Genomic DNA, 27,944 nt, shown 5'->3' with positions numbered 1-27,944 from the left:
TCTATGACATCTTTTGGCAATCTCCACCTATCACTGGCCCTCTATCCAGCTCTACCTGTCCCACCCCCCCTTAAACCAGCTTATATTTCACCTCTCTTCTATTTTTCCTTAGTTCTGTAGAAGTCATTCGGACTCGAAACGTTAACTGTATTCTTCTCTGCAGATGCTGTCAGACTGCTGAGTTTTTCTAGGTATTTTTATTTTTGTTTTGGATTTCCAGCGTCCACAGTTTTTTGCTTTTATTGAAAAGATAAAGTTTGGCGCAACATTAAACATGAATCTCAATATAATGTTGATGTACAAAGAAAGGAAACAACTTGCTGAGCAAAAGTAAAGCAATGTCAAAGCAATAAATTAATAATTTAAAACAATGAGTGATTAATAAAGATGACCATCAGAGAGGGTTAAATTGTGTTTTTCCGGCTCACGCTCAGTCTCAGGGTACTTATTCCCTCACCTTCACCCACCCCCACTGTGCGAGTTAGTGTGAGCGTGTTTGTGTGTGGGCGAGAGGATGAGAGCGAACCCTAAGTTTGGGACTGAGCCAGACACTCTTCAGCAGCCAGTTTCCCCTCCCCCCACACCCACCAGCAGCCAGTTTCCCTTCCCCACCCACCCGCAGCCAGTCCCTTCACCCACACCCACCCGCAGCCACTCCCTTCACCCACACCCACCCGCAGCCAGTCCCTTCCCCCCCACCCACCAGCAGCCAGTCCCTTCCCCCCAGCCCGCAGCAGCTAGTTTTCTCTCCCCCCATCCTAGCAACCACAAACTCAGGAGAGAAATGGCCTGTGATTGGAGGAGCAATTCTTTTAAGAGTCTTCGAATTCTCTTACCGACGTTTTGAACACAGTCAGATAAAGAGGCCTGGCGGGCCGGATAATGAGGCCTGGCAGGCCGGATATAGGCCTATGGGCCACATGTTGCACAAGCCTGATCTAGAGAAATCCTAACCTGCCCTTTGTAGCATCAAATTGTTTCTTAAATCTACCCACTTGTTTCTTAAGTCTATTGACTCCATGAATTATTGTCTGTGTCTACCAAATCTCTTCCCTAATGTTGCTCCTGTCTAATTCAATTATGTTACAAAACTTATGACAAATATTCTTCTTTTGACCTTTGCATTGCAGTGAGGTGCAGTAATCAAAGGCCCAGGTTTATGTTCAGATCATTTTCAGAACTTTACCAGATAGTTTGTGCTCATCAAATCATGATTTTGAATATGGAACAGTTGTGGGGCTTAAACAAAAACTTTGCAACCCAGAAGATTCTGCCAATAGTTTTAGGGTTCATGTCTAGAAGGTATAATAATGTCTATAATGTTATTGGAAATTATTTTAAAATAGAGTTCTAGTGGAGTCTGTGTCTGTGTGTATGTTTTATTGGATTAAAGCCAGCTGATCTAGAGGCTTTGATGCATAGAAGAGAAGTAGGTTTGAAATGTTAATTAGGTAAACATAGGGGAAGTTACAAGGTGCAGTGTAAAGGGGGGGATTTGCATTTTTAAATAAACCATTCAAAAGAATGGGTGAAATATTACACCAGGCCAGAAGCCAAACAATGTGTTTACTTTTTACAAAGCCAACAAAGAAAATTGCTGTTATGAAAGGGCTTCATTGTTGGAAGAGGTAAAGTTCAACAAACCTAGTGATACGATGAGAATTTGCATTCAAAGAGGAAAATATGTATAAAGGAAGAGAAGGCTGTTGGTAAAAGGGAGAGATTCTAAAGTCTAAAGCCTCCAGCCTGTAAGGCTCAAACTGCTGTCTGCAAGGACCCTGAGCTGAAAGAAACTCATTTTGAATTCAACTGTCCAGAGTGTGCTTTTCCAGGGGTCTGTTTAATCTGTGTGTGTTACTGTTGCCTTAACCGAGGTGCAACTGGGAGTCAGATTAATTAGGGAATTTTTAGAAGTTATTATCGTAGTAGTTTGTAGACATCTGTACGTGCTTATAATCTTTCAATTGATAAATGTTTAAATTAGTTTTATAAAAACCTCTGGAGTCTCGGTGGTTCTATTATAACTGAGTTCAAAGCCTGCATCTCGAACATACAAATTGCAAAAATTGGACATGACAGTTGTTGCAAGTTTCCCTCAGGGATTTGAACAACTCATCTTTCACAATTGGCTGTGTCATAATAATTAGGGGCTCTTTGTGGGATATATATTTAATTCCTTGATTGGTTTGGAATTGGTGAATCTTAAGGTTATGAGTACGAGAAGCACTATGAATTCAGGAGTTGAGTGTGAGATATTTTTGAAGTGGTGAGACTGCAAAAATGGCTGTAATCATGGCTAAATCTTTTTTGGAAGTAGAAGATATAACTCTGATTGGGTTACAGAAAGTGTCCAAGAATTAGTTAACAGAATTAGCAGATAAATTACAATTGGGGTTACCTGTAGGGGCAAAGAAAGAAGACATGGTTGAAATGATAGCACTGCACTTAAAGCTGGAAGTGATACCTGACACTAGGGAGTCACAGCTGGAAGTAATGAAGCTTCGGTTAGAAATGAAGCAGCTTGAACTTGGAACAAGCAACGGAAAAAACGTGAGCCAGAGGCAGCAGAAAACGAAAGGGCATTTCAAATGGAGCAAGCGGAAAGACCGGAGAAAGAAAGGAAGCTGGGAGTGGAATTCCAGGCAAGAGAGAGGGATAAAGAAAGAGAGGCAAGGGAAAGAGAGAAGGAAAGAGAAAGGGGATACCAGCTTATAAGGCTGGAAGTTAAAAAAAGAAACATCAGATTCTGAGGAAAGTTCCGATGATAAAAAAAACCTTTCACCTAAAACCCAGTGGGGAGATGTTTAAATTTGTACAAGCTCTTCCAAAGTTTGAGTGAAAAGATCTTGAAGCATTCTTTATGTTATTTGAGAAGATAGCTAAACAGATTAAATGGCCACACGAAAACTGGACATTGTTGTTGCAATCCAGGTTGGTGGGTAGAGCACATGAGGTATATGCTTGGCTGTCAGAAGAAATGCTGGTGAATTATGTTGTGGTAAAACAAGGCTATTTTGAATGCCTAAAAATTGATTCCTGAGGCATACATGCAGAAATTTAGGAACATGAGAAAACAGCCTGGGCAAACTTATATTGAGTTTGAAAGAGTAAAACAAAGTAATTTTGACAGGTGATTAAAAATAGAAACAACATATGCAGCTTTTAGAGAAGTAATTTTTTGGAAGAATTTAAAGATTCAATTCCTTCAGTAGTGAGAAGTCATGTGTAGGAACAGAGGGTTCAAATGGTAAGACAAGCAGCAGAGATGGCTGATGATTAAAAGCTAGTTCATAGAGCTAAACCTTTTATTGTCACCCTTTTAAATCCAAGAAGGATAGCAAGTGGGAAGGTGAAAGGAAGGCGGGTACTCAGGGAAGAGAAGGAGCAGGTGGAAATTCCCAGGAAGTTTTTTCTCAGAATAAAAAGGAAGATGCTGAGGGTAGAAGTAACATTCGAAAATTGAGGTGTTTTCATTGTAATAAAGTTGGACACAAAAAAAATCAGTGTGCTGGAAATTGCAGGGAAAACCTGTTGGAATTATAGGGATGCAGACAAGTTCTGGAAGTAAGAGTACTGTGGGCTCTGAGGTTCAGGCATAGGAAAAAATCAGTGTTTTGTGTGTAGATAAAACAGGAAGAATCAGCGATAGGTAAAGAAGTGGGAATGTGTTCACAATTTACCCAAAAGAATTTGGAGGAGCAGGTTGCAGAAATCTTTAGAGATTTTGTATGTGTAGGGAAAGTCTTTCCATGTATACAGGGTGTAGGTAAAGATGTTAAAATTTTAAGAGACACAGGGGCTCAGGGGCTAGTCAATCCTTAATGTTGTGGGACAGTGACAGTTGTTCAGAGGGAACATAACAGGAGCTGGTGATAATAAGTGGAGTTCAGGGAGATGCTAAACCTATTCCCTTGTGGAAGATAAATTTAAAGCATAAATGGAAGACAGCTGAGGTGACAGTTGAAATAGTGGAAAAATTGTCCATTGCAGGTGTTCAATTTATTTTGGGTAATGATATAGCTGGGTCACAGATTTGGGTGATGCCTATGATAGTTGAGCAGCCAGTAGAAGTTTTTTTTCAACAAGAAGTGTTGCAAAAGGAGCATCCTGGTTTGTTTCCAGGTTGTGTGATAATGAGGTTAATAGGTTGAAACAAGAAAAACAAGGACAGGCAGTTCAAAGGCAGAAAGAAGGTATTGAAATACAATTAGCAGGCACTGTGTTTGATAACGTTGTTCAGAAAGACACAGCAGAGGAAAAGACAGTTGAGGTGTTTAGCTCAAGGCAGTTAATTGAGTTGCAACAAAAGGATTTGCAATTCAAACAGTTATATCAGACAACTTACTCGGAAACAGAAGCAAAATGTATTCCAGAATGTTATTACCTTAAGCGTGACATTTTAATGAGAAAGTGGTGGCCGGATCTTGACTCAGCAAATGAAAACTGGAGGGTGGTACATCAGATTGTTATCCCAGTTGGATATAGAAATGAGATTCTGAGGATTGCTCATGAAATTCCAATGGGGAGACATTTAGGAATTAGGAAAACACAGACTAAAATAGAGAAATGTTTTTATTGGCCTGGTTTGCATCGGGATGTAGTCAAATTCTGTAGAATATGTCACATATGTCAGGTGATAGGGAAACCACAAGCAGTGATTAAGCTGGCACCTTTAATCCCAATTCCAGCATTTGAAGAACCTTTTACTAGGGTCATGATTGATTGTGTAGGACCCCTCCCTAAGACCAAAAGTGGAAATCAGTATTTACTGACAATAATGGATGTGTCTACCAGATTTCCTGAAGCAATACCTTTGAGAAACATTACAACAAAGAAGATTGTGGGAGAGTTAGCTAAATTTTTTACAAGATATGGTTTACCAAAGAAATACAATCAGTTCAGGGGTCAAATTTCTTGTCACAGCTCTTTAAGATAGTAATGAACAGTTTGGGAATAAAACAGTTTAAGTCAACAGCTTATCATCCTGCATCACAAGGGACTTTGGAAAGATGGCTTCAAACTTGAAAAACTATGATAAGAGCGTACTGTCAGGTTTATCCACAGGATTGGGATAGGGGAATTCCATTCTTGTAATTTGCTATCAGAGACGCTCCTAATGCATCGACTGATTTTAGCCCTTTTGAACTATGAACTTATAGTCATGAGGTAAGGCGACCACTGAAATTGACTCATGAGAAATTGATAGGTCAAAATTCAGAAACCACTCTCCTGGATTACATATTGAACCTGAGAGAGATTAGACAGAGCATGTGAGCTGGCTAGGGAACATTTAAAGATGTCACAGCAAGCGATGAAAGTGAAAGCAGACAGGAAGGCTACAGCTCAAAATTTTGTTGGTGGAGAGAGAGTGCTACTTCTGTTACCAGTACTGGGTGACTCATTAAAGGCAAGGTTTATTGGGCCTTACATGAATGAAAAGAGATTGAAGTAAATTATTTCATAAATACTCCAGATAGGAGAAAGAAGCGGAGGGTGTGTCATGTAAATATGCTTAAAAAGTACTTTGACAGGGAAGAGGGACAAAAGGAGTTGTTAGTGATGGTAGAGAATGAGAGAGAGGTAGAAATGATGGATTCTGAAATTGATTTTCCTCTTATCAAACTGGGTAATGAGGGGGTACTTGAAATCTTAAATATAATATTGGGTTACCTTCCAGACAAGTGTCAAAGCGATTTGGAAAAGCTATTGCAGTCACACAAAGCTATTTATGGAAATAAGTTGGGAGGACAGATTTAGCTATACATGATGTCTCTTTAGAAGTTTCATCTTCGAAAAGGCAACATCCTTATACATTAAGTCCGGCAAGGTTATCACAATTACAGAAAGAAATTGATATAATTTTGAAACATGAAGTCATTGAGTCTAGTTGCAGTAACTGGAGTTCGCCTATTGTACTGGTACCGAAACTAGATGGAACACAGAGTGTGTGTGGACTATCGGACGGTGAATGTGGTGACAAAGTAGATTCATATCCTATAACATGATTGGGGGATTGTATTGAGAAAGTGAGACAATCAAAATTTATCCAAAAATTGACTTGCTAAAAGAATATTGGCAAGTACCATTATTGGAGAGAGCAAAGGAGATATTGGCTTTTGTGACACATAATGGACTATATCGGTTTAAAGTCATGTCATTTGGTATGAAGAATGCACCTGCAACATTTCAAAGACTAACAAAGTATTTGCAGAGATAAAAACAAAAAGCTAAAAGCTACTGCGGATGCTGGAAATCCAAAACAAAAACAGAATTACCTGGAAAAACTCAGCAGATCTGGCAGCATTGGTGGAGAAGAAATCAGTTAACGTTTCGAGTCTTCACGACCCTTCGGCAGAACTGAGTATAGTTAGGAGAAAGGTGAAATATAAGCTGGTCTAAGGTGGGGGGGGCGGGGGGAGAGAGAAGTTGAGGGTGTGGTGATTGTGGAGATAAGCAAGCAGTGATAGGAGCAGATAATCAAAAGATGTCACAGACAAAAGGATCAAAGAGGTGTTGAAGGTGGTGATATTGTGGTATAACTGGAGGAACAGCACCTCATCTTCCGACTAGGCACTTTACAGCCTTCCGGGCTGAATATTGAATTCAACAACTTTAGATCTTAAACTCCCCCTCCCTCCATCCCCACCCCGTTTCTCCCCCCTCCCTTTTTTTTTCAATAATTTATATAGATTCTTCTTTTCCCACCTATTTCCATTATTTTTAAATCTAAAACTAAAACTTTGTTAGTCTTTCCACCCCACCCCCACTAGAGCTGTACCTTGAGTATCCTGTCTTCCATTCTTAATTAGCACTTTTCTTAGACAATATCACCACCTTCAACACCTCTTTGATCCTTTTGTCTGTGACATCTTTTGATTATCTGCTCCTATCACTGCTTGCTTATCTCCACAATCACCACACCCTCAACTTCTCTCTCCCCCCGCCCCCCCAACCTTAGACCAGCTTATATTTCACCTTTCTCCTAACTATACTCAGTTCTGCCGAAGGGTCGTGAAGACTCGAAACGTTAACTGATTTCTTCTCCACCGATGCTGCCAGACCTGCTGAGTTTTTCCAGGTAATTCTGTTTTTGTAAAGTATTTGCAGGTCTAAGCAATTGTGCTGTTTATATTGATGACTTAATAGTTTTCAGTCAGATGTGGGAAGAGCATTTACAACATCTGTGAGAATAAATTTCCTCGATTACAAGAAGCTAATTTGATGATGAACTTGGCTAAAAGTGAATTTGCAAAAACGCAAGTTACGTATCTAGGCCATGCCATTGGACATGGTAAGGTGGCTCCGCGAGATGTGAAAGTCAAAGCTATCGTGGATTTCACAGTGCCTACAAAACGAGAAGCTTTGAGATTTCTGGGCGTGAGTGGGTTTTGTAAGAAATTTGTACCAAATTTTAGCAGGGTTGTTACTCCACTGACTGAACTATTAAAAAAGAACAATAAGTTTCAATGGACGCAGAAGTATCAGAAGGTATTTGACAGTTGAGAACTGTATTAACTACGACACCAGTTTTGGCAGTAGCAATTACGCTAAGCAATTTCAGCTGGCTGTTAACGCAAGCGATATATGTAGTGGGGGCGTACAAGATGACAACACTGGAATTGAAAAACCGATATGGCATTCTTCATGGAAGTCGAATGCACAACAGAGAAGATATTCAACAATCAAAAAGGAGGCGTCGGGTTTGGTGTTAGCATTGCAGCATTTTGAAATTTATGTGGCAAAGAATTCATCAGAAACAATTGTTTATACAGACCACAATCCTTGCAAGTTTCTGCACAAATTCCGAGACAGAAATACAAAGCTATTCAGACAGAGTTTATAACTGCAACCATATATATATATATATAGTGTTACGTTAAAGTGCCGAGCTGTTCAAATCCCAGAGGGAAGCTTGAAACAACTGTCATAACCAATTTTGCAATTTGTATGTTTCAAGATGCAGGCTTTGAATTCGGTAGTAATAAGACCGCCAAGTCTCAAGTGGTTTTTATAAAACTAAATTAAACATTTATCAAAACAAGAAAGATTATAAGCACATACATATGTCTACAAAATTACTACTATAATAACTACAAAAATCCCCTAATTAATCTGGCTCCCACTTACACCTCCATTAAGGCAACAGTAAAACACAGATTTAAACAGACCCCTGGCAAAGCACACTCTGGACAGTTGCATTCAAAATGAGTTTCTTTCAGCTCTGGGTCCTTGCAGATAGCGACTTGAGGCTTACAGGCTGGAGACTTTAGATCTTATAAACCCTCTCCTTTTTACCAACAACCTTCTCGTCCTCCATACATACTTTCCTCTTCAAATGCAAATTTTCATTGTATCAATGAACTTTACCTCTTCTAATAATAAGACCCTTTCATAATACCCACTTTATTAGTAAGCTTTGGAAAAAGTAAAAACTTTGTTTGGCTTCTTCTGGCTAGGTGTAATATTTCACCCATTCTTTTGAATGGTTTATTTAAAGATGCAAATTGCCCCCTTTACACTTCACCTTATAATTTACCTAATTAACATTTCAAACCTAGTTCTTTTCTGTACATCAACACCTCTAGGGAGGTGTCAGCTGTGGCTCAGTTCATAGCACCCTCGCCTTTGAATCAGAAGGTTGTGGGTTCATGTCCCACTCCCGGAAACCAAGAACTGTGAATGTACTCGAAAGAGTTACAATCTGTGACTGTTGATAACTCGAAAGAAAAAAAACACCTCTAGGCCAGCTGGCTTTAATCCAATTAAGCACAAACACACACACATGCACACACATAGATGTAGACACCACTAGAACTCTATTTTTAAATAATTTCCGATATCATTATAGACATTCTTATATCTTCTTGACAAGCCATTATTTAGGATTATGACGGTTCATGTTTCTATAAAGAGGGGGATGTCAAGAAGATATAAGAATATCTATAATGTTATTGGAAATTATTTTAAAATAGAGTTCTAGTGGTGTCTGTGCCTATGTGTGTGTGTGTGTGCGTGTTTGTGTGTGTCTTAACTGGATTAAAGCCAGCTGGTCTAGATATTTTGCTGTATAGAAGAGGAGTAGGTTTAAAATGTTAATTAGGTAACCTTGGGGGAAGTTACAAGGCGCAGTGTAAAGGGGGGAATTTGCATTTTTAAATAAACCATTCAAAAGAATGGTGAAATATTACACCTCGCCAGAAGAAGCCGAACAATGTGTTTACTTTTTACAAAGCTTACAAAGAAAATTGGTGTTATGAAAGGGTTTTATTGTTAGAAGAGGTAAAGTTCAAAAAACCTGGTGATATAATGAGAATTTGCATTCAAAGAGGAAAATATGTGTAAAGGAAGAGAAAGCTGTTGGTAAAGGGGGGGGATTCTAAGATCTAAAGCCTCCAGCCTGTAAGCCTCAAGCTGCTGTCTGCAAGGACCCTGAGCTGAAAGAAACTCATTTTGAATTCAATTGTCCAGGGTGTGCTTTGCCAGGGGTCCATTTAAATCTGTGTGTGTTACTGTTGCCTTAAGGGAGGTGTAACCGGGAGTCAGATTAATTGGGGGATTTTTGGAAGTTATTATCGTAGTAGTTTGTAGACACATGTATGTGCTTGCAATCTTTTAATTAATAAATGTTTAATTTAGTTTTTTAAAAACCTCTGGAGACTCGGTGGTCTTATTAGAACTGAATTCAAAGCCTGCATCTCAAAATGTAAACATTAGTTATGACAGTTGTTTCAACTTTCCCCCTGGGATTTGAACAACTCAGCCTTTACCATCGAGCTGTGTCATAATCATTCATGAAGGTGTAAAGTCCAGTCCTGCTAACTTATGCCAAGAAATCTAATTCCTATTACAAACATCCAAATCTTACATTCAGTTTGAGGGAGAAAGGAGTGAGTCCGAGGCTATGTTTTTAAACTTAAATTAGGGCAATTTTGAGGGCATCAAAGCAGAGCTAGCAGAAGTGAATTGGCAAATTAGGTTAAGGGATAGGTCAATAGAGATGCAGTGGAAAACATTTAAGGGGATATTTCAGAACACACAGAATAGATAAATTCCAAGAAGTATGAAAAATTCTAAGGGATGGAAACATCATCCGTAGTTAACTAGAAAGGTTAAGGATTGTATCAAACTTAAAAAAAAATAAAGCAAGTCTGGGGAATTGATAATGGAAAACAAAGGAATGGCAGATGAATTGAACAGGTATTTTGCATCAGTCTTCGCTATAGAGGATACAAGTAACATCCCAGAAGCAGCTATAAATCATAAATCAGGAAATGAAAGGGAGGGAGGAACTCAGGAACATTACAATAACCAGAGAAGTGATACTGAGTAAATTGTTGGAGCTGCGGGCTGACAAGTGCTCGGGTCCGGATGGGACTTCATCCTAGGGCCTTAAAAGAAGTGGCTAGTGAGATAGTTGTTGCATTGGTTTTAATTTTCCAAATCTCCCTAGATTTGGTGAAGGTCCCATTAAATTGGAAGATAGCAAATGTAACTCCATTATTCAAAAAGGGAGGGAGACAGAAAGTGGGAAACTACAGGCCAGTTAGGTACTGTACTTAGGTTTCCAGAAGGCATTTGATAAAGTGCCACATCAAAGGTCATTATGTAAAATAAGAGCTCATGGTATAGGGGTTAACATATTGGCATGGATAGAAGAATGTCTGGCTTACAGGAGGCAGAGATGGGCATAAATGGGTTTTTTCAGGTTGGCAAGATGTAACGAGTAGTGTGCCACGGGGATCAGTGCTGGGACTCAACTGTTTACAATTTATATAAATGACTTGGATGAAGGGATGGTTTGGATGTTTGCCAAATTTGCTGTTGACACAAAGATAAGTAGGAAAGCAATTTGTGAAGAGGAAGTAGGGAGGCCACAAAAGGATACAGATAGGTTAAGTAAGTGGGCAAAGATCTGGCAAATGAGTATAATATAAAATTGTCCATTTTGGCAGGAAGAATAAAAGAGAAGCATATCATCTAAATGGTGAAAGATTGCAGAGCTCTGAGATACAGAGGGATCTGGGTGTCTTAGTGCATGAATCACAAAAGGCTAGTGTGCAGGAACAGCAAGTAATTAGGAAAGCTAATAGAATGTTATCATTTATTGCATGGGGAATTGAATACAAAAGTGGTCAGGTTATGCTTCAGTTATACAGAGCACCAGTGAGACCACATCTGGAGTACTGTGTACAGTATTGGTCACCTTATTTAAGGAAGGATGTAAATGCGTTGGAAGCAGTTCAGAGAAGGTTTACTAGACTAATACCTGGAATGAGCAGGTTGTCTTATGAGGAAAGGTTGGACAGGTTAGGCTTGTATCCGCTGGAGTTTAGAAGAGTAAAAGGCAACTTGATTGAAACATAAAAGATTCTGAGAGGTCTTGACAGGGTGGATCTGGTGAGGATGTTTCCTCTTCTGGGAGAATCTAGAACTAGGGGTCACTGTTTAAAAATATGGGATCACCCATTAAAGACAGAGATGAGGCGAAATTTTTTTCTCTCAGAGGGTCATGAGTCTTTGGAACTCTTGCTAAAAAGGCGGTGGAAGCAGTCTTTGAATATTTTTAAGGCAGAAGTGGATAGATTCTTGATAAGCAAAGCGGTGCTAGGTTATCGGGGGTAGGTGGGATGCAAATTTGAGGTTACTATCAGATCAGTCATGATCATATTAAATAGCGGAGCAGGCTCGAGGGGCCGAATGGCCTACTCCTGCTCCTTGTTCGTATGTTTGTAAATATGACAAGCGAGGCGACCACTAAGTCCATCTAGCTCCACCGAGTTGCAATCACGCCTGAACTATCATGAACAGACTCCCTGCTCACCAACAGATGGAAAAAGGCTACATAGGATTAAATCCATAAACTGTTAATCAAACAGTTACATAGCAACCAACCCTAATCTCAAATAGGAACATAGTGCAGTAAACAAAATATGACACTAGTATTGCGAGGGTTAATTGAGACAAAAGAGTTGTCGATTTGCGTGATGTCTGATAGGCAAGGAAAATTTAAGCACAAATTAGCAAAGTCCAAGTTTTGTATATAGACACCAAACTAAGGTCTGCATTCAGAGACTGTTGGAGTTTCATAGGCTAAAAGTGCACAGCTTACAAGCACAAAACACTGGCAAAGTACCTGCTGCTCATCATGCTAGGATCTGCTACCCATTAGGACACTAACTTACTGAATTACACAGAGGTTTTTGGGGGAATCCCAGCTCCTGATGACAAGTCTCTTCCTCCAGCCCCATTTCCATCAATGACCTAGGCTGCCTGATCAATCATCAACAGTACTGTGGGAAACTGTAGGTCTGCCTTGTCCCACTTGAGTTGATAGTCTTCCACATAGAACTAATTTTGTTCAAATCTTCCTTCAGCTTGAGGCCATTTCAACCCTACAGAGTCCATATACTAGGATACTGTCTCAGCCTCCCCGACACATCCATTGAAGTGGGAACTGACAATTGTATCCACAGGAAGATTCATTTCTGAAAATTGCATACAACTTGGTAAATCTAATATGCAAGGAAGTGTGCAATGTAAAATGATACAAGGTTACACCAAAGGTGCTATGCAAACAATGGCATTTTATCTTACCACTCTGTCTGGGCTTGGATTATTAATCCATTTCTCGATCAATCTTTCACTATAATTGGCACCTTGCTGATGCTGCTCCCTTTGCTGCTGATACTGAAGTCGTCTGTAAGCATGTCGTTCTCTCCATTCCAGCAGTTCAGCGTCAGAGTGAGCAAACACACAGAAATCCTCAAAATGGCATGCTCCACATTCCAAATATCTGTGCCAGAGTGGAATATTGAATACAGATGTGTTAAGTCCGATTCAACAAATGGACATTTTCTAAGCTATGTCAGCATTATTCTGTATCCTCTGAAGTATCCTGGCATATTTCTACATTAAAGGCACTGTATAAACATATATTGTTTTTTAAGTTAGCATGCTATTCCATAGTCATACCACATTATCTGTAATATCAGCTTGCTCCTGAAAACTCGTATGTAACATAACTGCACAAACTGGCTTAATTGATTTTAATGTCCAAACAGGTTTATAACAATAGATACAGTGCCACTTATGCCAATAGGACTGAGTATTGTCATATTCCATAGTGGACCGCACAGTACTGAAGCATGCAGAATTGGAGACAAAAAAGACAGGAAACCACAAGAATATCTCGTAGAAGGAGGATGAGATGTATGCAAGGTACAAAGCGCTTTTACCTCTTCATTAAATTGGTGAAATTGCTCAATAAGTTCAAACAAACATTTGCACTACATTAGTGTACTCCGTGGGACTAAGATGAAATAATGTTAACAGCACAGTACAATATGAACAGGACAACAACTTACATTTATATAGCCTTTAATATAGTAAAATGTCCCAAGGCGTTTCACAGGAGTGTCAAACAAAACTTGACACTAAGCCACATCAGGGGATACTAGGGCAGATGTCCAAAAGCGTAGTCAAAGAGATAGGCTTTAAGGAGCGTCTTAAAGGAAGAAAGAAAGGCAGAGAGGTGGAGAGCTTTAAGGTGAGAATTCCAGAGCTTAGAGCCTTGATAACTGAAGGCACAGCTGCCAATGGTGCAGCAATTGAAACTGGGGATGCTCAAGAGATCAGAATTACAGGAGAGCAGATATCGCAGAGGACTGTTGGGCTGGATGAGGTGGCAGAGGTACGGAGGGGCGAGGCCATGTTGGGATTTGAAACAAGGATGAAAATTTTAAAATCAGACATTGTTTGATCAGCAGCCGATGTAGGTCGGCAGGCACAGCACTGATGGATGAATAAGACTTGGTCTGATTAAATATACCAGCAACACATTTTTGGCCAGGAGTTAATTGGAGTGGTCAACTCCAGAGGCAACAAAGGCATGAATGAAGGTTTAGCAGATGAGCTGAGGTTGCTGCTGAGTCGGCTGATGTAACGCAAGTGTAAATAGGCCGTCCCACAAAACTAGATGACGAAGGAGAGGGCTGGTGGTGGATGGTGTTGTCAACCGTGTCCAAGTTTGCAGCTAAGTTGAGAAGGATAGCTTACATTTGTCACAGTCACATAGGATGCAACTTGTGACATTGTGTTATGAACAATGTATAATTTTAAGCTGAATTTATATATACATTTGTGTTTTAAGGTAAAAATTGTTTCAGTTTCAGTTAGGTTTTGTTTATGAACCTTGATGCCTAGGAATCTGGACAGACTTGTGACCTAAAAGTTTCAGGTCTTTTGGGTTTGTTTGTATATATACATTTTTAATGAGGTCTTACAACCCCTGACGTTAAAGAGATGGGTTAAAAGGGGTTGAAAGTTAAGCAATTCTAGGAAAAAACAAAAAGTAGACAAGCTTTACTGTTGCCTAGCAACAGTGATCCAATGACACAAAAAAGACAGGAGTGGACAGAGCAGGGTTCGGAGTGTGTCAGAGAGAGAAGACAGGGATTTCAAGCTCTCTAGAAACAAAAACTACAAGGCTAATGGGAACTGAATTATCAGATATAGGACTCAGTAAGGATGTTTCCTCTTGTGGGAGAATCTAGAACTAGGGGTCACTGTTTATAAATAACGGGTCGCTCATTTAAGACAGAGATGAGGAGAATTTTTTTCTCAGAGGGTTGTCTTTGGAACTATCTTCCTCAAAAGGTGACGGAAGCAGAGTCTTTGAACATTTTTAAGGAAGAGCTAGATAGATTCTTGATTAACAAGGGGGTGAAAGGTTATCGGGGGTAGGAAGGAATGTAGGGTTACATTCAAATCAGCCATGATCTTTTGAATGGCAGAGCAGGTGCGAGGGGCCGAGTGGTCTACTCCTGCTCCTAATTTCTATGGTCGTACCATCAGTTTAGTGGAGGTGCTACTGGAGGACTAAATTTAGGCAAATCATTTGTTTGCTCTGCAGTTGACGAAACAGTGAGTTTAGAGTGCGTTTTCTGGATGTCTCAGGGAGAGGTACAAGTTGAGTGAGAAGCATCAAGCAAATGCCCACGAATTCACTGAAAGAAAACTGTTTGCAACTGTGCCAGTCCCAAATGAGAAGCCTATGTGTCAAACTAGTGTAACTCCTCACTGGTTTATGTGCCTGTAAAGATATTGCTGGGGTAGTGGAAATTTGAGTTGTCATATTGTGTTTGTATTGAGATCTTTCCAACCTTTTTGTCTGGTGTAATATAATTCACTTTACTTGTTTTAATAAATATCTTACTCTTTGTATTAAAGGTTCATCAGCAGACTCCTGTGAATTTGTTCACGTAACTTCCCTCCATGGTTCCTTAAAAAAAATGTTAGGATCTATCAAGCCAGATACTTCACTCTGCAGTCTGACTTGTCCAGTGCTAACAGCAGCTTGGATCATAACAGAGTGGAGGCTCGCCTGGGATCAAAAATCCTTGAATTTAAGTGAGATCTGTGAATCCTTAAATAAACGAGTACATGGAGGCACTGGGCATAGGGACAGGATTAGCTGTGAACTATTTTACATTTGTTGGAACTCAAAAATGACTGTTTGACTGTTGCTAACACTTTTCTGGGAGTAGAAAATGTTGTTCGAAATGCTCGACTAAGGTTGCACTAAGAGTTAGCAGATCAATTGAATGCAGAAATAAAAGCAGGATTTCATAAGGATGATATGATTAAAGTGATTACCCAGCATTTAGAATTAAAAGAAGAGAAATCTGAAACTGGTGTATCACAACTAGAGTTAGCTAGAATTCAGTTGCAAATGAAGCAACTTGAAATAGAAAAATAAAATGAAATGAGAATAGGAAAAGAGGAAAAGGAAAGATTAGAAGAAATGGAAATGTGAAAGCTTGAGCTTCAAACAGAAAAAGAAATCATACAGCATGACTTGGCTGGGAAAAAGCTTAGATTAAAGAAAGAAAGGAAAGATAGTGGTTCAGAAGATGAGTCTGATTCCACTAAGGATTTTGATTTAACTAAAAGTCTTTGTTTAGTACCTAAGTTTACAGAGGATGGAATTCAAAGATACTTCACATCATATGAAAAGATAGCTCTGAAGTTGAAGTGGCCAAAGGATGTTTGGACCCTAAAGCGCCCTGACAGGAACAGCTATAAGTGGTAATGTCACTGCGCTCGTAATCCAGTGGCCCAGGCTAATGCTGTAGGGGCATGGGTTCAAATCCCACCTCAGCAGCTGATGAAATTCAACAAATAAAAAATCTGGAATATAGAGCTTGTCTCAGTAATGGTGACCATGAAACTATAACGTGTACACTAGTCTGTCAGGAGAGCAGTTTGCAGACTATGAAGCAGTTAAAAGGACAATACTTTATACTTATGAGCTTGTCCCTGAAGCTTATCGATTAAAGTTTAGGAACATAAGGGAAAAGCCTAATCAGACAGTTGTTGAATTTGCAAGAGAAAAAGAAATGTTGTGGGATCCATGGTTTCATTCATAAAAGGTGGAACAGGCTTTTATTAATGTGAGGGAAATTATGATTATGGAAGAATTCTGAAATAGCATTCCAGTAATCATTAAGACATACTTAGATGAGCATCAAGTATCAAAGATCCGAGAAGCGGCAGTTTTGGCGGATAACTATGATATTTCACACAGACAGTTACATGTCGTGAAATGCTTATTTGGGGATCAACAGGGAAATTGGAGGAATAGAAAATCTGGTGATGGAAAAGGAGCTAGTTCTAGGGAACAGACGGAGGGACTCCAAAATAATAAAGGAGATAGGCTAGAGCCTAAAAGCAATGTAAAGAAAATAGTATGCTTCTATTGCAATAAAACTGGACATACTAAAGCTAATTGCTTGCAATTAATTGAGGTTTATTGCAATAATAGGGATGCTTAAAGAATCTTCAGCAAAAAGTAACTTAGGGAAGGAGACAAGTGACAAAGCAGTAGCCATAGTGCCAGTGCAAAGTGAAGGCTCAGAATCTAACAGAGGTAAAGATAATTCCTCAGAGTAGTCAAGAAAATTCGGAAAAACAAATTACAGAGGGATTGAAGATTTTCCTTATAAAGGAAGTATATTTCCTTATTCTTCTAATCAAGGAGGTAAACCAATAAGGATATTGAGAGACCCTGGAGCAAATCAGTCAGTAATGTTGGCTGATGATACAATTTGTCTTCCAGAATGGTTAATGAAGAAAAAAAATATTAATTAGAGGTATCCACAGATGTCATAAACTGGTTCCATTATCAAGTTGGATTAAAGATTTAGTAATGATTTAGTGAATGGAGAGGCTACAGTTGGAGTAGTGCATAAAATGCCTATGCAGGAATTGATTTTATCTTGGAAGTGACCTGGCTGGCTCAAAAATATGAACTTCACTGAGGATGTTGGAACAACCAGTGGAAGTGAAAGTAACTGAGATGCTACAGGAGAAACATCATGGATTGTTTCCTGACTGTGTCGTGACTAGATCTCAGGCTCACAAAATTAGACAGGAAGAGAAATCTATGAAAAAGGGAGCTGAAGTAGAAATTCAGTTATCAGACACTATTTTCAAAACCCTGAGCAAAAAGGAGGAAGGTAAAAAAAATGAGGCTGACATGTTTAGCCCATCTTTAGTTGAAATGCAACAGGCTGATCCTAATGTGAGAAAACTGTACCAAACAATCTACTCCTAGCCTGAATCAGAATAAATACCAGTGTTATAATTTAAAAGACAAAGAGCTAATGAGGAAATGGAGACCATCTCAAATACCAGCAGATGAGGAGTGGGCAGTGGTTCACCATGTGGCAGTTCCATCCAAGTATCATAACAAATTTTACGAGTAGCTCACGAAATTCCAATAGCAGGTCACTTAGATATTTAGAATGAAACACTTTTATTGGCCAGTATTATATAAAGACATGATTAAATTCTGCCAGACATGTCAGGTAGTGGAGAAACCCCAATCACTAATTAAATCTGCACTTTTAATTCCAATACCAGCTTTTGAAGAACCGTTTATTTGGGTCTTAACAGACTGTGTAGGACCTTACCTAAAACTAGAAATGAGAATCAATATCTTTTAACAATTATGGGTGTTGAGACAAGACTTCCTAAGGCGGTGCCTTCGGGGAGAATTACAGCAAAAGTGATAATGAAAAGTGGAAGTCAAAAGCGAAAGTTCATTCAATTTTTTTTTTAAAACAGGATACGGATTACCTAAGGAAATCCGATCTGATCAAGGCTCAAATTTTATGTCGCGAATATACAAAGAAATAATGAATAGTTTGGGAATAAAACAATTTAAGTCTTCAGTTTATCATTCACAGTCGCAAGGAGCATTAGAAAGATGGCATCAAACTTTAAAAACCATGATTAAAGCCCATCACCAGGAATGTTCCAATGATTGGGATAAGGGAATTTCATTTTTACTATTTGCCATTAGGGGTGTCCCTAATGAATCAACAGGATTCAGTCCTTTTGAACTGATACATGGGCATGAGGCGAGAGGATCCCTTAAATTAATTAAGGAAAGCTTTATAAACCAAAACTCACAGGCTACACTTCTGACCTATGTGTCAAATTTCCAGGAGAGATTAACTAAAGGAAGTGAATTGGCCAAAGAGCATTTGAAAATCACTAACAATGGAATTAGAACAGATAAAAATGCCAAAGATGGAAATTTGTTGCTGGGCACAAGGTATTAGTATTATTACCCGTCTCTGGTGAACTGTTAAAAGCAATGTTCATGGATCTTATCAAATCAAAAAGAAACTCAATGGTGTAAATTATATAATGAGTACTCCAGACAGGAGAAAGAGTCAGTGAGTGTGTCATGTTACATGTTAATATGTTAAAACAATGTTATGAGAGGGAAGATAGTCAGGATAGGAATGCATTTACAGTAGTAAAAGAAATAGGAAGTGAAATAAAGGTGTCAGAACACTCCGAATCAATCAGAAGTTGAAAATTCTAAAGTCGACCCTCCGGTAATCAGATTGAATAATATGGAGATGCTTAAAAAGTTAGATGCAATAATAAGCTATCTTCCAGAGAATTGTCGAGGTAACTTATGAAAACTATTACAAACTCATGAGTGGGAATAGGCCAGGGAAAACATCTTTGGCCATACATGAGGATAATGTAGGGGACGCATTACCCAGACTAAATGCAGACAAGTTAGCTCAAGTGAGGGAAGAGATCAAGTTCATGATGGAAAATGACCTTATTGAACCGACTCACAGTAGCCGCAACTCACCTATTGTAATGGTATTGAAACCGGATGGATCGCAGCGATTATATTTAGATTATCACAAAGTTAACGTGGTAACGAAGACAGGTTCATATGTAATTCTACGGTTAGTAGACTGCATTGAGAAGATTGGACAGGCAATGCTCGTTACAAAAATTGATTATTGAAGAGATATTGATAAGTTGCATTGACCAATACGGCCAAAGAAATATCAACTTTTATGACCCCGGATGGACTTTATCAATGCAAAGTCATGTCTTTCAGAATGAAAATGCACCAGCAACTTTTCAAAGATTAATCAAAAAGGTCATTGAAGAATTGTGCAACTGGGTGGTATATATTGATGATTTCTTTGTGTTCAGACAAACCTGGGAGGAGCATTTACAACACTTGAACAAACTGTTTGATTGGTTACAAAGAACCAGTTTGGTCATAAACTTGGCAAAAAGTAAACTTACGAAAATGAAAGTAACTTATTTGGGCCACCACTGAGGGACAAGGCCCACTAGCGCCTAGAGAAGCAAAAATAAGGGCTATTATGGATTTTCCAATGCCTGAGACAAAACAAGAGATCTTGGGATATATTCTATCAAGTGGATTCTATCGGAAGCTCGTTCCAAATTTCAGCACTGTAGTGGCTCTCCTGACAAGCTTGTTAAAGAAAAGCAAGAAATTTGAGTGGGCAAAGGAATGTCAAAGTGCTTTAGACAGCCTGAAAGCTATACTGACTACCACAATGGTTTTAGCAGCTCCGAATTACATTAAACCGTTTAAACTGGCTATTGACGCCAGCAACGTAGGTGCTGGTACACTTGTATTGCAGGAGGATGAGATTAAGTTCAAACGGCCAGTTAGTTAATTTTCTCGAAAGCTGAATTCTTGTCAGCAAAAGTATTCAACTGTGGAAAAAGAGACTTTGAGTTTGTTGTTGGCTCTACAACCTTTTGAAATCTACATCTCTAACAACCCCGCAGATACTGTTATTTATACAGGCCATAATCCTCTAACTTTTTAACAAAATTTCATTCCAAGAATCTGAGACTATTTCATTGGAGTTTAATGCTACAACCATATAATTTGAAAATTATTCATGTAGCAAGAAGAGACAATACCCTAGCAGACGCTTTATCAAGAGCTTAAGTGTGGAGGAGCATAGATACCGTGAAATATAATTTTTATTGAAAAGTCAGGTATGCTTGTACAATTCACGTAAATACATTGTTACTGCTAGAGGAAGGTCTGTATAACTAAGATGGAGATAGTGATAAGAGAGGATTGTTTAATAGAAAATGAAAACTCCTCTTAACGATGCCTTCTCATTTTTTTCTGCAGGGTGGTGTAATAAACAATGTATAATATTATGTTGAATTTATATATATAAGTTTTTTTTTTATATATAATATATATATATATATATATATAATCTTGTGTATTAAGAGAGGTAAAAATTGTTTCAGTTTCACTTAGGTTTTGTTTATGAACCTTGGTGCTTGGGGGCAAAATCTTCTGTTCGGCAAGTGGGGGCGGAGCCCGCTCACTGACACATAAAATGACGCAGGGTGACGTCAGGAGTGCATCCCGACGTCACCCCACGTCATTTAGATTTTCAGGTCGGCGGCTGCATGCCCACCGACCTGTCAACGGCCTATTAAGGCCATTAAAAAACTAATTGAAATCATTAATGGACCTGCCGTCCAACCTTATGGTTGGCGGGCAGGCCGTGAGCCGTGGCGGGCTTCTGAAAAAGCATGAAACCTCATCCACGGGCAGGATGAGGTTTCATAAGTGATTTAAAAATCTCGGAATATTTCAAAATAAAAGTTATGGACATGTTCCAACTCATGTGACAGAGTCACATGAGTGGACATGGCAGCGAAACTTTTTTCTCATGTTTATTTGGAGTTTCAAATCTGAGCCGCTGCCTCAGGGAGATATGTGCGCTCTTTCGCTACAATGCGCGAAAGTGCACACTCCCAGCTCAGGGAATCCCCCCCCCGCCCGCACAGGGAGCACATAGTGCTTCCTGGCGGATGTCACACTGGGTAGGCCTTAATTGGCCCGCCCACGTAAAACGATCCGGCCGCCCGCACCCGCACATCGCCCCCAATGGGGGGAAAACATTGCCCTGGGAGTCTGGATAGACTTGTGACTGCTTTCAGGTCTTTTAGGTTTGTTTGTATATACACATTTTTAATGAGGTATTACAACCCCTGAAGTTAGAGAGATGGGTTAAAAGAGGTTGAAAGTTAAGTGATTCTGGGGAAAAAACACAAAGTAAAAAAGCTTTACTCGTGCCTAGCAACAGTGATCCAATGACACAAAAAAGACAGGAGTTGACATAGCGCGGTTCAGAGGGTATGCCAGAGAGAGAGAAGACAGGGGTTTTAAGCTCTCCGATAAGAAAAAACTACAAGGCTATTGGGACAGTAGTTAACTGAATAGTTAGCTATAGAACTCAGTAAAGTGATCACTTTAGCAGAGGCACCACTGGAAGACTGAGTTTAGGTAACTCATTTGTTTGCTCTGCAGTTGACAAAACAGTGAGTTTAGAGTGCGTTTTTTGGGTGTCTCAGGGAGAGATACAAATTGAGTGAGAAGCATCAAGTGAATGCTCAGGAATTCACCGGAAGAAGCCCATTTGCAACTATGCCAGTCCCAAGTCTTTGTGTTAAGCTAGTGGTAACTCTCCACTGGTTTATGTGTCTGTAAAGTTATTGCTGGGGTAAAGAAATAATGGGACTTTGAATCGTCATATTGAGTTTGTATTGCGATCATTCCAACGTTTTTGTCCTGTGTAAGATAGTTCACTTTCCTTGTTCTAATAAATATTTTGTTCTTTGTATTAAAAGTTCTTAAGCAGACTCCTCTAAATTTGTTCAGTAACTTCCCTCCACAGTTTCTTAAAAAAAATGATCTACTAAGCCAGGTTTCACCCTGGGATCCAACTTGTCCAGTATTAACAGCAGCTAGGTTCATAGCAATTGATAAAAGCAGTTGTCATTCTGTGGCAAAAATTGAAAGCTAATTGGAGAGATTCAAATATAGAGTTCTTGGAAAGATGGGCAAGAATTCAGGAGGTAACCTTGGAGAGAAAAGGAAGGTTGGAGATGGGGTGATACTTTGCAAGCACAGAGAGGTCAAGGGTTCTCTTTTTTTTAACAGAGTGTTAATGATGGCAGATTTAAAGGCAAGGGAATTAGTAGCTGAGGAGTCATGTATTCCATAAAGTATTCAACCATCTCAGTCGATAAGAACCCCTTTAGCTTTCAACTCCATTTCCAATGAAGGTACTAACTCTTTCAAAGCAAGTAAAAAGGAGCCAAAAATTCAATACAGCTTCAACTACTTAATCTGGGAATCAGTTCTACACATTCACCACTGAGTAACAATAAGCCTTGTAGGCAGGCTCCACTGCGACCCATTAAGTATTAGGCCTCTGCCTTGTAATTCTACACCAAATTGAAGCCAAAAAGCCTGCTTACACATCTCAACATCTTAAAAATCTGGATCCCACCCCTCCACCCTCCCTTAATAAAATTTATCCCCAATGAAAACAAGTTCAGACACTAAGGGGTATGCAAGACTTGCATCCATTTAGTAAATGTCCTCCAAAGTACAGCTGAAATAATTATTTCGCCAAGTGAGAAATCTTGATCAGGAAACCAATACCCTAGCACACCACAGACTATCACCATGGAAAACCAGCGGATGATATCTATCCCAATATCACCCTCTTTCACCTTGCATCATTATTCCTTTTGTCATTTAACCTCTCTTGCCTTCCATCCTACCACAGAACAAAAATGGAGATCGTTCTTCCCCTCCTCCTGCCTCTGTACTTGCTTAAACCTGCTATTTCTCTAACTTTTTTCCAATTCTGATGAAAGGTCATCAACCTGAAAAGTTAACTCTTTCTCTCTCCACCAATGCTACCTGGCATTGAGAACTTCCAGCATTTTCTGATTTTTATAAATATAGCACAGCTCTACTAACATCACTTGGGTATTGTATCAGGCATATTAATAATCATAAACTTACTGGCAACACAAGGAATACTCATCAATTCCAACAACACCTCGTGGAGGTGGACGGAACTTCCATCGACATTCACTTTCTGAAAGACAATTGAAAAAATTACTTTTCTGTCTAAGGTCTCCATAACATGCATTCAGCCTCCCCAGGGTGTAAGCAAGAACCTGGTCCAGTGATCACGATTAGTAGCTAATCAATGTCAGCATCCTGGATAAAAAGGTGCAGACAGTAGAATTCTAGAAGATTCTTCCCTTCTGATTTTCTTCACATCACTTGAGGAAGCCATATTCCCAAATGGCTCTAGCTGAAACCCAAATGCGCCATGTGGGAAAGGTCAGTGATAAACCTGTCTCGCTACAATCAATCAGCATGGTTAACCATAAGGCTGAAAAGAACCAAAAATCTTTCTCCCCCATGTTTTTGGTTCTTCACCAAAGAGTTATACCATATATTAGTTTATTAATTCAATTATTATCAGTTGCATCACCACCCTCCTGCCATCAAAAATGTGGGGAAGATGTTATTATTCTTCTCCTTTCGAAAGATGTTTTTAGATACATGACTGAATTATGTATTTTAACAGTAATTTTCAAAAAAGAATTGGGTATACACTTATAAAAGGAAACTTTTGCAGAGCTATGGGCCAAAAAGCAAGAGAGTGGGGTTTAATGGAGGGCTCTTTCAAAGAGTCGACACAGGAATGGTCTATCATTCTATTCTATTCTTCTATGCAAAATAGGCAGCTTACTCCCAGTGCTGCTCCTCAAATCAACTCTCAAAAGCCTCAAAAGAGCAAAGAAAATCTGTTCTTCCTCTAACTTTCATCCTTGCTCTCAAATGAACCACCAACTTAAAACTCTTCTCATTTCACTCCATAACACCATTTACTGCTCCACAAACCATCCCATACTCCAATTTTTTTTAAGTAAAAAGACCAAACATCAAAGATTTATTTTAACTTCAGTTTACTAAGTTTTCCATAAAAAATAGGTATGATCCAATTAAAGAAAGCTCCTGTTGCACCATGTGGATAGGAGGTGGAGCAATGTGCATGCACATATAGACCAGGAATATTTTTAGAAATTCAATGCAGCATTCTCAAGTCTTTTGGCGATTCCTCCTAAATAAAGAAGCTTATAAACAGTCTTGCTGGAACCCAAGAATGCTTCCTCAAAACATGCCCCTTCCCGATTCCAAGACCCCTTCATGCTCAGAACCTCTATATTGCATTGTTCAATCCTTGTACTATTCGGAGTTCTTTAATCTCAAACCAACACAATGCACCCAAGCACTAGAATCTCCTTCTACAATACTCCAGATCCTAGGACTCCTCTGCCAATGATTTCAGGTGCACCGCTACCACCACCAACCACCACCACCACCCCACCCCCCACCAATCCCCCAACTCTCCTGTACTCCTAGACCACAAGAACGACCCATCAAGTGTGACTACATCTGAGGCCCCTTTCCCAGTGATCTCAAATCCCAGGGCCACCCCCAGTGTTGATAAATAAGCATCCCTGAAAATATGTAGCATAATACCACTGTTCTAATAACTCACTGTAAGTTTTGATTTGTTCTATAAATGGGTTGAAGGGTCCAAACATCACCCTAGTTTTCTTTTTATATAGATACTACATTTGTGCCAAGTATTAACGAATATTAAAATAGCACTGTATTAGCCATTTTCTAAAGCCACCTCTAGCAAAGCTACTCAAACACTAGATGAGGTGTAATCTCAGTGAAGTGTCCACAACTTTCTCCTATCAGGGAGACATACCAATAAAGATTCTGTCAGTGTCAGAGGTGACATTGTTCTTTTTTTTAAAGAGCATTATTATTTGTTGCAGGAATGAATTTAGCTTCACAATGTCAGCACACACCTTTGGCATCTTGCTCTGATGAAAAGAGAGCACCATTAGTTGCAGCCTGCTTAAAAAAAGAAGAAACTTCACATAAATAATTAAAATCCTTAAAGTTTCTGTTAATCTTCTGCATCACTGTTTACAAATGTAACTAAGTATCTGCAACACATTTATAATAGATTGTGCAAACCACTGTACATGAGTCACATAATATTCTCTACCTTCAGAACAGTTATGACCTGCTTTAACAAGGTATGGTATGGTACCTGGGTCCTACCTAGAACTGGAAATGTAAGCATTTACAATTTCTTGTTATATTGTTCTGAGAAAGTCCAGAGCATTCACAGTTAACATAATGCACACTGAAGCTTCAAACATTCTAACACAGGCTTGTCCAATGTACAACCCACATAGGATGCAGCCCCCAGAGCCAGTTTTCAAAATTCGGGTAAAACAGCTGTGTTTTGATAGAAGATTCTGCATGGAGCTACTCCTCCAATCAGAGACTGCTTCTCTCCCACATGAGGGAAAGAAACAGTTTCTGATTGGAGGACAGAAAACACTGGCGTTGGTGAGTGTGTTGAGGCCTACTGGACCGAGGGAAGCAAAGGTATGGCAGGGCCGGAGCCCGGGAAGCCTGGAACGTCGAGGCTGGAGCCCAGGGAACCAGGTACGTCAGGCTCCTGGAGAGTAAGATTTTGGCGGCCTGGGAGGGCGAAGTCACGTCGGGCCCGTGGAGGGGGTTAACCATTTTTAGTGACTTAGCCAGAAAGAATCTTTGATAATAAAGCAATAGACAAGATCTCAAAAACTACTAATAATGGCAATACAATAGCAGTGTTCAAATTCTCAACTTTTGTGCCTTAAATTGATCTAGCCCAGATCATCATTGGTCTCTACCAGATGCTGGGGTCCTAGTTCAGAGGGTTGTTTCCCAGTAGCCATAAATCCATACACAAAATAGAATCAGCACCTAATATAGCATTCTCACTGACAGATTGTTGATTTAACAAATTACCATATCACACTGACATAGCTGGGTGTGCTTCTCAGAGATTGGAGATGAGGCATATTGTCAGTGACAGTAGGAGGAACTTAACCCTAACATATCATCCATTCTGTATCTAATGAAATAATGCAGTATACTCAAATTCCCACCCTCCCAAAAACGCACAGAACAGTTACCTGCTCTCGCATTACTTGTTTCAAGGGAAACATATTTAAGTTCTATAATCATACATTAATCTCTTACCTGCAACTCCGTCAGTAAGTGCAGTAGCCGTCTCAGATGACTTAAGGAGGCTCCATTCTGGAAGCATAAAGCGACATGTGCTTTGTGCGCTATGAATTCTACTGAAATCGCATTAATTAAAAAACAAATTTCAATCGCCAAAATGCTGACCTACCATACAGTCTTCAGTCTTACAATCGCACAAAGCATCATAAACATCCTTCAGTTTTCCCTCTAGAACCAGTGATGCCAACACATCTCTTAACAGGTTTTCCCCCAGAATTTCATGGAAGCATAAAACTTGGGAACAGAACAGTTAATTAACATGTGAAAAATACATCTATCACCAAAAGCCATACTAAATATATATAGGTTGTTTTTTTTCAATATTAAAACTTTAAAAACAATTCCTAAAAAACCTCAACAGAAAACATTATATTTACACATATAATTAATGGAAGCCATTTTATGCAACTTACCACTTTTACAATCTTCTTCAGCCTCTTTGTAATTCTTCTGTAAAGAAATACAAAAATATTTACATTCAATCAAGTGCCAAAATACTACACAATAACTAATATTTAATACTATTCCCATGTTTATTGGCAAAATCCATCACATAACATACAATTTAAAGTGTTAAAATTTAGATTGTTTGTATTCACCTAAGGACAATATTACGCATTACATTCAATTTATACCTCTCCCATCTTCCTCATCTGCACCCCTCCAAAAACTAAGAGCACACCTAGATCTGCGACAGTGCGCTCCATGCCCTGCCAATGAACTACATGTGAAACACAGCAAATACACATTTAAAAATAACAAAAACGTGCTTCCCAATGCTTATTTCAAATGCATGCAAGCTATTTTCACTGTAAAATTAACTTCCTCTCCCCCCATGCAAAGAAGGGAGGATATACCAGCTGAAGTATATACCAGCAATAGAAGGACAAAGTAAGGATGAGACGTGCAAGAAGCAGCATCAGAAAAACAGGCTGCTTGTGGGTAAATGAGGTTGCAATAAAACCACAAAAAGATTTAAGGATGAAAGCGAGGATTTTACATTCGTACTTTGGAGGACTGGAAGCTCATGTACATCAGCAAGGAAGTGGTAAGAGGGATATGTTATCTGTAGCAGAGATTTGAATAAGTGGGGGTTTAAGAGGATAGAGACTGTAAGGCCAGCGAGGAGAGTGTTCAGCAGTCAAATGTGAAGAAACAAAGACATGTTGAGGGTCTCAGTGGAATAGGCACGGAAATGGGAAGAGGTGGGCAATGTTGCACAGGTGAGAGTAAGCAGTCTTTATGATGGAAAGAGTATGAGGACTGAAGGTCAATTCAAGGTTGAACACGATGCAAAGGGTGCAAATGAATGACGCGGTCTTAGACAAGTGGTCAAAAATTATGAAATTAGTGGCAAGGGCACGTATTTTATGGGGGACTTGATGAACTAGCATTAGCTAATAACTGATTGACTTCCTATGTTGTAATTTCTATGATTCTGTAAAGTCTTCCTTGTTATTTCATGGAAGAAACCTAACCAAATGGAATATTGCAAAAGAAACTGAAATTTAAAATAGAGGTTGTCCCTTCCCCAAGTTTAAAATGAAGGACATTAACATCTGTTGAATAAAATAGGCAG

At 39.2% G+C, this 27,944-nt stretch overlaps 1 protein-coding gene across 5 annotated transcripts in view; it reads right to left on the bottom strand.

Annotated features, from left to right (window-relative positions):
- Positions 1 to 27,944, bottom strand: part of LOC144690711 (putative helicase with zinc finger domain) — a 453,895-nt gene that overhangs the window by 397,165 nt on the left and 28,786 nt on the right. For 4 of the 5 annotated variants that reach the window (XM_078558475.1, XM_078558473.1, XM_078558477.1 and 1 more), the window contains 6 exons: positions 26,779 to 26,815; positions 26,475 to 26,599; positions 26,321 to 26,377; positions 25,087 to 25,135; positions 23,210 to 23,285; positions 12,595 to 12,793 (listed from right to left, as the gene is read on the bottom strand). In XM_078558475.1, coding sequence (XP_078414601.1) covers positions 12,595 to 12,793; positions 23,210 to 23,285; positions 25,087 to 25,135; positions 26,321 to 26,377; positions 26,475 to 26,599; positions 26,779 to 26,815 — 543 coding nt within the window. The remainder of the gene's footprint in view (positions 1 to 12,594; positions 12,794 to 23,209; positions 23,286 to 25,086; positions 25,136 to 26,320; positions 26,378 to 26,474; positions 26,600 to 26,778; positions 26,816 to 27,944) is intronic. The other variant, XM_078558476.1, reaches the window with a different exon arrangement.

This window comes from Cetorhinus maximus, chromosome 15, assembly GCF_964194155.1.
Source record: "Cetorhinus maximus chromosome 15, sCetMax3.hap1.1, whole genome shotgun sequence".
NCBI lineage: Eukaryota > Metazoa > Chordata > Chondrichthyes > Lamniformes > Cetorhinidae > Cetorhinus > Cetorhinus maximus.
This window is presented reverse-complemented; position numbering and strand designations above follow the sequence as displayed.